Source organism: Cottoperca gobio, chromosome 5, assembly GCF_900634415.1.
Source record: "Cottoperca gobio chromosome 5, fCotGob3.1, whole genome shotgun sequence".
Classification (NCBI taxonomy): Eukaryota; Metazoa; Chordata; class Actinopteri; order Perciformes; family Bovichtidae; genus Cottoperca; species Cottoperca gobio.
The window spans coordinates 15,004,937-15,017,162 of NC_041359.1; the positions used below are offsets into that span (position 1 = coordinate 15,004,937).

General features: G+C 40.5%; 1 protein-coding gene across 1 annotated transcript; it reads right to left on the minus strand.

Moving 5' to 3' along the window:
• Window positions 1-1,182: 1,182 nt before the first annotated feature.
• On the minus strand, window positions 1,183-5,844 carry LOC115007672 (RNA-binding protein 5-like). The gene is made up of 9 exons (XM_029430608.1): window positions 4,642-5,844; window positions 4,117-4,402; window positions 3,831-3,988; window positions 3,613-3,713; window positions 3,444-3,513; window positions 3,283-3,355; window positions 3,097-3,176; window positions 2,852-3,008; window positions 1,183-1,292 (listed from the first exon to the last, which is right to left on the minus strand). Exons 1-9 carry the CDS (start codon window positions 4,681-4,683, stop codon window positions 1,183-1,185), a joined length of 1,077 nt encoding a protein of 358 aa, XP_029286468.1. The 5' UTR covers window positions 4,684-5,844.
• Between the last annotated feature and the right edge of the window lie 6,382 nt (window positions 5,845-12,226).

Below are 12,226 nucleotides of genomic sequence, written 5' to 3' on the forward strand. Positions count from 1 at the left end.
ACGATCATTATTGTTACATTTAAATTTAAATGCTATAAGTTTGGTGGCTGGAGAGTCCGTGTAATCATATTAAGAGTCTTGTAGTCCTGCTTTGTATCCCAAGGTCTTTCTCTGACTTTTGATTCAGAGTACACACTGCCTTTATTATTACTTTAGGGGACCTTCTGTTGCCATTTATAACGCACAGTTAGAATTCAGTTAATCTGTTTATCTCAATATTTGAAGCTGTGCCATGAAATCAGTTTAAATTGTCACCAGTCACTTGAATTGCCATTTGAAAGTAGATTCAGGTTGAATTTTGACCTTAAATAGTCATAGCTGTATGATAAATGAGAAACTGGTAGCTGTAGCTGTTTAGGCAATGCAATATGCAGAATTCATATACTGCACGTCATCAGTTATTTGCCATTGCTCAAGTTATTTTTTTCCCATATGTATTTCAATAGAGATTAAAATATCTCATAAAAAGAAAAACCCTTTCCTGCTGCCTCCGAAAACAAAAACAGTGCCTCTCATAACCCATGCAGTATATTCCTCTAATGTGATTTGTATCAATTGTGATTATCCACAAAAAAAAGCGATTTAGCCTGTCATACAATAGAAACATACGCAAAAGTGGAATCTGCGTCACAAATATCGCAGGCAATACCTCACTGTGCTTCTCTGAAACTACTCAATGCTATGCTCATCCTTGTGTTACCATGGCTGCATCTAGTTAATCCAGCATTTGTAAGTCTATGAATGGACTCGAGTGACTCCCCTGCTTCACTGTTTAACATGTCTGTGTTCTCGCCTGTATCTTAAATCCCCAGTCTCTTCATGGAGGAATTTTAAATGGAGAATGTGAGCTATGTTATTATATTTCTTTATCGTTTCACAGGAATTTATATTGTGAGATGGTGGGAAAAAAAGACAAAAAAAACACGATTATACGTTACAAGCTGTTTTAGATCATACCCCACTTCCTCATTAATTCTTGGTTAGCAGGCAGCACAGCTTCAACAAATAAAGCAAGTTTTCACAACTCAAATTATATCATTTCATTGTTCTCATTGTTTTAAGAAAATAGGAAATCTTTTCTTTGTTTGGCAGTGCAGGATTGGCCCTGAAATCCTATTCTGTCCAAAATATGTTTTTCTACACAATCCTATACTCAAAAGATGAGTCAACTTATAGTTCCATTTAGTTGTCATAGAAACCAAAAGCAATAGTCATGGGGTCTGTGATGGAAACATTTGAAGGGCTGAAGGCATGCTTCTCTCCAGCATCAGTGGAGACCTTGACAGCAGTTTCTGAAGACATTCAAAATAATCAGAACAAAATAAATGAATAAAACATAGCCCATAGTGTAAATGAATAAATACAATTATGGCTGTTAAAACTATATCAGAAAACAAAACATTTAAAAGTATTTACAAAATGTTTGGAAATATTTTCTGGATGAATGAAACCATGACTAAACCAGTCTAATAATTCATTCATATTTATGTCGAAGAACACAGCTTTCTAATGCACCCAATTCTGAGATACTTCCTGTTTACGGTCACATACGCAGACATGCAGCATTTTACACTAAGAAGGAAAAGACATCGAGCAACTAAGTGTTATTTTAGAAAGCTAACATACAGTACGTGTCAGTATTTGTACAAATTATGCTGCTTGCTTTAATTGTTTCATCAAATGTTTTCTCATTTATTCCAATTTCAGTATATTGTGCTGCATGTAACATTTTATTTTGTAATTTACGCTTTATTGCAAAATTCCATTAAAAGCTCCGTTCACATAAATTCAAGAAAACCTTTGACTCATACCGAGGTGAATACTTTTAACTTTTAATTTATCCCTCATTGTTGGAATTATGACAGAAATTTCAGCAATAAAATAGTTTTGAGGTGGACCAGCCCTTTAAGAGTAAATCATCTCGACAGTTGGAGAAGTCATGTGGATTTGGACAGTTCTGTCCTCCGTACAGGGCGGGAGGCGCCGTGTCACAGATGATCCCCTCACACTTCAAGTAGAACATTTGGTGCTCTTTGAGGTTACCATAGCTACCACAACACAGCAAGACCGGATGTCCATAATGTTGATCAGCTCGTCACCGGTGGTGCATCTGTGATTTCTGTGTCAAAGCAAACACTTCATAACAATTCATTTCATAGTGAATGGAAATTAGCTAAATTGTAAAATATCTTGTGCTTTTTAACTTTTAATTTGAATCTTAACACAGAGTACAATTTAAAGCTAACAAACTAGTTTGTATTGCTTCATGCTCCTGTTACAAAGCAGCAACAATAACACAAATAAATAAACATTATTTTAAGTTTTCATGTTTTTGTAATTACTGTGGTCTCTCTACCCACGTGGAAAGGCAATTTATCTCTGGGTTGTCTTGCGCTAATTCAAAGTTTATGAGGGCGGCCTTTGGGTCTGCACTGGCGCTTAATCACTTTCACGAACAGTGGGATTCTTTTTCCCTAATTGCTGCAGGTTACAGCTGATGCAGAACTATTATGTTTCATACATTGTGTATCATCCACAGTTATTTATCTAAAATAGCTTTAGTAGATTGGATTTATGCAACGATAGTGATGGAGACATTTTTCTTCCTGAAACATGATGACTGAGTTGACCTTCAAATGACAAAATGTGGAGTTGTATCATTTTAGATTTATAATATGAATCTATTATTTAGATTGTTGTTGATAATCATATTTACGATTAAGAATGACCTACTTAGATAATGTGATGATCTACTTTTTTATACATTTTACATGATGTAATGCACTACTTTGTAAAACCCAAACTCATCTTTAATCAATAAATAATTTCATATCATTTGATTACATGTTACTTGCAGCGACTGGGTTGGTGTCATGCTTGATATGTTCCTCACCATAGATGTAGGGCTGCGATCCGTCTGCGGTCGTTGCAGCTGATTCTGTGGGCACATGGGGTCCACTAGCCTGGAACGACGGATCCACAGCTGGAGTCTCGCTTAAGCAAACTCCCTAAGAGGCGTTAAAAAGAGAAGTATAGCTTATTGCCCAGCGTTGAGAAAAGTGATCCATCTAAAAACCTTTGCGTTTGGTAACCTACCTGTCCAATGCTGGGGTCTGATGACAGAGCCGATAGAGCTGACAGAGCAGGATTAGTAGTAGTAGTAATAGTCAAATCACCTGGTGAAAGAAATGGGAGACTACTAAGGAAAGTTTTATGTTCCAGTTTAGTAATAATAAACGGTGCCTAGTGACCAAGATACCAGAATGTGTGTCCGAGGCCTACCTTGCATTCCGGCGGAGGCACTAGCGGGTGGCTGCAGAGGTTGCAAATACTGTGGAGGTTGTGGGAACGGCTGCTGCAGAAGTGCCATGGGCAGAAGGAAATCACAGATGATCCTCTTGTTTTTAATAACTTTGAAATGCACACCAAAGACCACAACTTACCCCCATTATGCTGGGCTCAGGGGGAATCCCAAGGATGGAACTGTTTGGTTTATCAAAGTCTCTTCTGAAACTGAAACGGACAAAAAAAAAAATCATCAGGAACCAATGATATGGGAATTCTCTACTAGACATAGCCGAGGAAGAAAACCCTTGCAGAACGGGAACTTACTTTTGGTTCTTCAGAGGTTTTGCCACCTCGGCATAAACTCTGACTCCATCGATATAAAGGGGTCTGGGTTTAGTGAGGAGCTCAACCAGACGTGTGACTTGCTACAGAAGGAGAAACAATGGTAAGTGCTGGGAAATTGCGGCGAATGACGACAATCACTGTAATAGAACATGAAACTACAATAAACAGAAAACTGTGTGCGTTCATAGCTATGGTACCTCATGGGAGTCCATGTCAACAAAGCAGAAACACTTGGCTCCTGGTGGCTTGGCCTTGACAAGGCGAACATTCCTTTCATCCAGATATGCAAAGGGGTCCAAGGCTTTCAGGATAGTTTCTATTGTGGTCGTGAGCTTCACGTTTTTTATTATCAAGGCTGTACAGTGACAAGAGAAAAGGGTTGTTTATCCGACTTGGTTATGAATTACAAGTATGTCAATAGATTGCTGCTGTTTATCTACAAGCCTTAGTTCTCTAAGGACCCAGGAGTTTAAGTCAATTTACTTTTGCTGTCTTTAAAGACGGAGTCAGATTGGTGTGAACCGTGATGAGGAAGGTTGCGGTTGCCCCAAGACTCTGCCTGCTGCTCGGTTTCTTGCTGTTGGAGCTGTTGGTCCACCTGCTGCTGCCAGGCCTCAGGAGTCAGGTCAGAGCTGCGCTGCCACTGGCTGTGGGACAATGACTCAATAGGAACTTTTGGTTTGGACCCATTCAGGTTGGTCTCGTCTAAAGGCTCATCTGGTCGGGGCAACTGGGTCTCCTGGAGTTGAGGTATTTTGTGATCTGATTCCTAATTCATAGAGACATGAAGGAAGGGACACTCAGTTACTCTTAAAATGTGCCCATGCTGTTCTAATGTAATACTGTAGAAATTAGGCCAAAGTTACCACGAGAGATTAAAAATACAGATAATCAGGTTTTATAGTGCTTTTACTCGTGACCCAACCATTACTCAAATACTGGTTTGGTTCATATTTGATGAACTACAGAAAAAGACAATATATAATAACTTTCTCTCACTACACTCACATGAACACTTCTTTCACACTCGTCTGGCTGAATGTACTTCATGGATGTTGTTCTAGTGCCAACCTTTAGGGATCCCTGTAAGAAGAAGAGAAATGATCAATCAGCATCATATGACATAAGTGATGTCTTAAAATAATACCAATGACACCCAACATGCACTGTGGCAGGCTTAGCCCTCCTTCACTGCTGAGGATAAAACGGGCGAACACTTAGTGGTGAGCAAAGCCCAGATCGAGGAGCATGCTTCACACAGGCAGTTTGCCCCCAAACTACGCTAAATTGTTTTTAAATGGGAACTACAAATTAAAGCTGCAGCTAAATTATTATCAACTAATTTGCTGATTATTCTAACAATTAAATCGAGTTAAAATTTGGTCCAGTGTCATAAAAAAAGGTAAAAGTGCCCATCACAATTTCCTTAGGGTAACATCTTCAAACTGCTTGTTTTGTCCGACCAAAACCCAAAGATGTGCAGTTTACTACCACAAAATAAAAACAAAAAGCAGCAAATATGCACAACTTAAAAAGCAGGAATCCGGGAATGTTTAGCTTAAAAATAAACTAAAACAATCAATTGATTAGCTAAATAGGCGCTGACAGTTGTCCACAGCATAATCCAAAAGAAAACAACAGAACTACAAAAGTGCCAAATGAGAACCATGCTCTCAGTAGGTTTAAGTGTGCATCCCAAACTTTGTCATTGTAAATCGACCCATTTCCAAGACTGGAGTGCATCAGTATGAGAAACTAGCGGTTTCAAAGGGAAGCTCATTGCAGATCGACATCCATATGTAAAACTGTATTTAAATCCACAGTGGTTAATTCCAGAGAGATCTTAATTTGCACATAACAGAAATAACCATAAAAAAAATATCATACATTACACCATACCATAAAGCACAAAGCAAAATCCTTTCCCACAGACCGCTTATAAGTGGCGACCTGAATCTTTGATTGAAATTACTGAACACGCAACTACCTGCATCACCTAGTTCATCACAAGCTGCAGAACATCGGCCAAAAGCAACACAATAGCAAAGCCAAACAATAAACTGCTACACATTTCATCAATAATTCAACTGATCCCAAGTAACCTGAGCTAATGGGCTACGCCATAGTTTTACAGACATCAATCCTGGCCAGTGTTGAAGACTTTGAGCAATTTGTGAAGGAAGTTCACATCGAACAGAACATGAACAGAGTAACTGAAAGAAAGTAGAAATCCTGGTCCATCTCATGAGGGATGTGGGTCACTACCTTATCTCCATAAGGACGATGAGCAAAATATGCAATTCAGTGAGTTAGTGAAAGAAAAATATGTATTCAGTGTACTCACAATAAAGTATTCACTTTGAGGCCTATACAGTATAATATTTCTTGAATTAATCATGGGAAGGAATATGACCCAGTGTTACTCAATGCATGAATGAATGTTATTTCTCTGGAGTGTGTGTGTATCGCTCGTCCAAACTCATTTTATTCATTACTCTGACACAAACAAACATTCGTGAAAATTATGAATAGATTATAAAACATGCATAAAGCAGTTTGCTAATTTTCAACCATATCTCGATGCCTTCCTACACACCACTGGTATCAAATGGTGGTTGTCATAGCAACAGGCTCACAAGCCACAACAGGGCTTTTTGGAAGACAAACACAGATGAGCAGAACAGAAAATCTCTCTTATCCACCTTTCCTACAAACCTGTGTAAACCCCACTAACAAGAGCTTACATGATTGCTCCTCTCATTTACAAGACGCAAAGACACGACAACACGGCCAACTCAATGACCGGTTGTCACGGAATAACATACATAACATTACAGTTTCAAACATGTAATTCCTAAAAACCTGGCGAGAATGGATTTGTTATTGGTTGTTGACGGTATAAGCTGTAAAAACCTTTACCTCTAATATGTCAATAAAATGAAAGCATTTTGAACCTGGCAATGTAGTGCCTGTTTTGCATATTTAAACACACAAAAACAATACAATACAACAAAACATAGAATAATTATCTTAAGGTAATGTAAGTAATGAACTCGGAAGGTTTAAGTTGAGTCTATTACTGATCATTTTTACCCTATTCACCTGTAGTGTCTCGTGTCCCCTTAATCATGTTGTTGGATTTATCCCACAGATGGCATCACACAAGTACACAGCACATTACACACAGTAACATTTAACCATTTCATCCATATTAGTATTAGGAGCAGTGCGCAGCTATTATATTATCAGTGCCCGTTAATGGGGATTCAGTGTCATGCTCAAGAACACCTCGCCAGTGCCCAGGAGGTGAACTGGTACCTCTCAAAGAACAAGCCTTGGTCTGTTCAGGAACTTGAACGGGCGATCTCCCAGTCCCGTAGCCAAGTCCGTACGGACTGAGCTACTGCCGTCAGGATGTCTGTCAAACACCCTCTCAGTCCTGACACCATTATAAAGCATACATGTTAAACCAATGTGTCTTCACAAGAAAGAGTTTACAGCAAAATTCCCACTCAGGTTCAGTCATTTTCTTAGAAAACAACAACATCAGACCAGACAGACACTCAAAAGGACCATCATTTCGAAATCTGGGTACTTGAACCGACATCCCTCCGGTCCCTACGGACTGAGCCACTGCTCAGAGTAAAAACCGAACACCAAGAAAGAACTTAACTCAAGCTCTAATATTATTCATATCCTATTACTGTATCAGAGTTCAGAAATCATTGAACTCTTCATAATAAAACTGCAATGAAGAAAAAACGTAATTGTGTTGTTGACTGAGCGCTGCAGAACGGCCTCAGTAACAGGTATGAACATGTTGGTTTAATGTGCCTGAAGCGACGTGATATGACACTGACAGGAAATGACTTGTTTCGTCAGTCCGCTGATTACAGCACTCAACAGGCACCGAAACCCATCACACATTGTTGAGCTGCTTCCAAAGCTGGTGCCTAGTGTGAAACTAAAAACTTGACACAGTTTCAGCAAATTTTGATGTGTGATTTTTGCAATCTGAAGGATTAAAAGAAATAACATTGTTACTGAGGAGGACACTTATAAAGGAGGAATTACTCGAGTACTATGAACGCGTGAGCTGGTCGATGAGGTACACCTGCACCTGAATAACCTCTCTGTGTGTGTGTGAGATCTATTAGCACTGAGTGGATCAGATTAGTATCATTCTTTGTTACATTTCTTTATTCTGTGCATTTCCTTTATGTCTTCAAAACAGACTGAATTATATTTTTTAATTGATTTACTTTATTTCACAACGATAATCCGCTCAGTGTCAATACTGCTTTCCAGAGAGTCCTGGATACACATATCTATCTATAATATGATATACAATTAAAATATATAACAAATGATCAAATAAGCACCTTAAACATATCAAAGTTAGTATGTCTGTTGTTGAAGTTTACTGCTCCAGTTAAAACACTGTGTTTGAGGCCAGTAATCAACTAGGTTCAATAAGAAATCTTTGGCTTTTTTAACTAAGGAAGTTAGAAATAAAAACTTTTAAAGACTTGTTTGGATGCAGTATCACAGAATGTTTACGTGTCTAACATGTGAAATTGTGGTTTACTTTCCTGTCTTGATCATACAAAATATTAAACTGATACCTGGAACAAACAGGTGAGATGGCAAGCATGGTTTTTTAACTTGTGTTTGCATAAGTGGGAGTACAATACCTAATGCCATTTGAGGAAAACATTTAATTCTTTGTCCAGGCATTAATAACAGATGTTCAAAAAACTTTATGGTAAGGTCTTACCTGAATAGGACTTTTCATATCGACAGCAAGATGTTTGTAACAAGACAACCCAGAGAGACTACACTTTGACAGGATATAAGACATATATAATAAGGACATAAGGAATGCCCTTGTATGGAGTACTGAGGCATACACAGTACAAGTGTTAGTAGTATTATATTTAAGTTAGAAATAAACACACAGTTTCATAGTTTTCTATGTGAATATACATGTTTGAGGTTACCCAGGTTACAGTGTGAAACATGATTAAGCATGGGTGTTGACTAAATCAGTTTTGAGCAACGATAACATACAGTATGAGAGAGTCATCCTATATTCAGTCTACACTCTGAAGATATTTGCTTCACCTTTAACTGCATTTATGTGGTCATCTTAATTAAGTAGTTAATTAAGTAGAATATATTCAGCATGTAGTGCGTATAACATGAATATTTCCAGCAACAGATTTAGCATTTTTAAGCTATAAAATATCCTTCCATACCGATAACAAGATGGATGATGAAAAACTCTTAACAAGTATAGGTAGCTATGTGCCTGGCATGGCCTTGTGCCTCTAAAGCACTTTCATTGCTCTGCAAATTTGTTTGCCTTTCAATATAATCCCATCTGTGGACACATTCACTCAGAGAGGAGAGACGGAAACAAACATAACACTTCTCTCCATCTGTGACCTCCCAGCTCTTCATCCTCCCTCTGTATGCAATGCAACAATGGAGAAGAGCAAGGGAGAGGGAGGAAGATTGCCTATCTATTCAGGTATCTACTGATGGTACACAAGCTCAAGGACAGAAGATTAAATTCAGAGAACAAAAGCGTGAGAAAGGCTTCAAATCCACTTGCAATATATGTATTGCACAGGCTTGTAAGATGGTAAGGATTCAACCCATTTAAGGAAAATGGTGATTAAAAATATGATTTTATGAGAATACAAATGACATGCCACGCTACAGGTTGGATCCACTGACACAAGCGACAAACGTAATATTAATAGTAATTATAGTCATTTTAGAGATGATTTATATTTGCATATTTGATTTGATTTTATCTTAATTATTGAGAAAAGTACAAAAAAATGGAGGAATTTGGAATTATGTTGTTAATGTTACAGTATTAAAAAACAAACAATACAAAAACAGTGTACAATTGTTGGTGACTAATCAAAAATGCATTCTTGTAGTGTATTCCTTTATTTTCTTAACCTACCTTCCTCTCCAGACTTTTCTCACCAAGATCTTAAAACACTGAGACCTCGAGCAATGTTGAGAAACTTCAGACTGAATGCAAAGTTCAAAACACCTGCAAGGAAAGGCTTTTTTTCCCTTACTCCTCAAGCCATTTTATGGTGCAGTGCAGAATATCTGATGCCTTGTACTACATATACATTTTAAGCTTATATTAGGCTCAACATGCATATCCGGAATGCTAATGTTCACTCAGCTCATCATTAGCTAACACAAACTGGTTCGGCACTTTAAAAGAAATGGTCCATTTAAGTTCCAAAAGAAAGTAGGCACAGAAGTTGATTTTGAACCCCCGCTCCACTTTTCTATTTTCCCTACACCAATGAAATAGTTAGATTTCTATTTTGGCAAATACTCTAAGAGTGTTAATAGGCTGTCATAATCATACTCTACTTGTGTTCTTCCGTTCCGTCTGTGAGGATACATTTGCACAAGTCTTGACAGGAAGCAGCTAGCCACAGTTTCTTTTCCCTTGTCCAGTTTGTCATGGATCACACAACAGCTGTTGCATGATATTTGCAGTTTCACAAATTTCAACCGAACCCTGCTTCAAAATCAGGGCAGTGTGAAATAAACGTGTAAAATATTTATAAATATATACACTTGAAGACAACAAAAGGAATTTTAGACTAGACACTTTAGGGATCTGCTTTCGGCTTGTTTCAGTGCAGCTATCCCCCTCACTGTGATACTGGGTTTGGATGGGGTAGCCTGTGTGTGAGTGTGTGTGTGTGTGTGTGGAGGAGGATCTTATCTAGTGCTTCTGAATATTTCCATCTGAGACTAGATGTAGGTGCTCAGGAACTCTTGTGAGAATCAGGTTTTTCTTTAATTCATTGGCTCAATCATTCTCTGTCTACAAAAAAAAAAAAAAACTTCTTTAAAAAGTTTTCCAAAGTCTGAGAAAATAACCATGGTGATGTAACCTCGATTAATGCCACATTCATTTTATATTGGAGTTACTGTACGTACCTTATATTATCAATGCGCAGTATTCTTAACCCTTACACAACGATCTCTAAAACTGTTTTTGCCATCACGACATTGCAGTCAATATATTATGCGCATGATATGAGCGACAACAAACTAAGGATGTGGAAATATATAGGCAGGATAATGAAAGATGCTTTTAAGTTGCATCATGCGAAGTGTAGTATACTATGTTTTTCTAGCTTATCGCATACTAGGGTCTACATGTCAGGATATTTTTAAAGGCATCCCTTGCAAGTCCCCCAAGTTTATGGTAATGTGTGCAATGCTAAATACATTATGGACTAACCCTTTAGGAGGCTGGAAACTACCTGAGTGATGTTCTATTTCCTAACACGCATTTAGCTATACTTCATGGAGAGTGCTTGCTCTTGGCCCCTAACAACACATTTGCAGTATTACATGTTTACAGGGTCAAACATGATAGTTGCCCAGTACAACATTTGTTCTCTGCATTAAAAACCAAGTCCAGAAAAGAAACAGCAAAAATGTGCATTAATCACATTATATCTGTCACGGTAGCAAAAAAGGTGAGGACTCAAATGCAAGATGGTATCGGGAAGAGATGGGAGCACAGGGGTCTCGGGAAGAGATGGGAGCACAGGGGTCTCGGGAAGAGATGGGAGCACAGGGGCTGGTGTATCGAGGGACGGAGGGATCACAGGGGCTGGTGTCTCGAGGAACGGAGGGATCAGCAGGGGCCTCGAGGAACGGAGGGAGAACAGGGGCTGGGGTCTCGAGGAACGGAGGGAGAACAGGGGCTGGGGTCTCGAGGAACGGAGGGAGCACAGGGGCTGGGGTCTCGAGGGGCCGCTGGGGAACAGCCGGAGTCTCGAGGGGCAGCTGGGGAACAGCCGGAGTCTCGAGGGGCCGCTGGGGAACAGCCGGAGTCTCGAGGGGCCGCTGGGGAACAGCCGGAGTCTCGAGGGGCCGCTGGGGAACAGCCGGAGTCTCGAGGGGCCGCTGGGGAACAGCCGGAGTCTCGAGGGGCCGCTGGGGAGGGGCCGCTGGGGAACAGCCGGAGTCTCGAGGGGCCGCTGGGGAACAGCTAGGGTCTCGAGGGGCTGCTGGGGAACAGCTAGGGTCTGCAGCGGTCCGGCATCAACTGGAGCGGATGTCTGCAGAGATCCGCCAGCGAGTGCGGGAGTCTGCGGAGGTCCGGCAGCAGGGACAGGGGTCTGCGGAGGTCCGGCAGCGGGAACTGAAGTCTGCGGAGGTCCGGCAGCAGAAACAGGAGGCTGTCGTGTCCCAACAGCGGAAACAGGGGACTGACGCGGCCCGGCAGTAGAAACTGGAGGCTGTCGTGGCCCAATAGCAGGAACAAGAGGCTGTTGCGGCCCGATAGCAGGAACAGGAGGCTGTCGCGGCCTAACAGCGGAAACAGGGGGCTGTTGCGGTCCGGCAGCAGAAATAGGAGGCAGTCGTGGCCCAATAGCAGGAACAGGAGGCTGTCGCGGCGCAGCAGCAGAAATTGGAGGCTGTCACGGCCCGGCAGCGGAAACTGGAGGCTGTCGCGGCCCAACAGCGGAAACCGGACGCTGCTGCGGCCCGGCAGCAGAAACCGGGGGCTGCTGCGGCCCGGCAG

Excerpts from the sequence above, each read along its gene's own strand:
- LOC115007672 (XM_029430608.1), bottom strand. The coding sequence starts at position 4,683 with ATGAAGTACATTCAGCCAGACGAGTGTGAAAGAAGTGTTCAT. Across the intron at positions 3,714-3,830 it reads TTGACATGGACTCCCATGAG|CAAGTCACACGTCTGGTTGA; the intron begins GTACCATAGCTA and ends CTCCTTCTGTAG. Across the intron at positions 3,009-3,096 it reads CAGACCCCAGCATTGGACAG|GGAGTTTGCTTAAGCGAGAC; the intron begins GTAGGTTACCAA and ends AACGCCTCTTAG.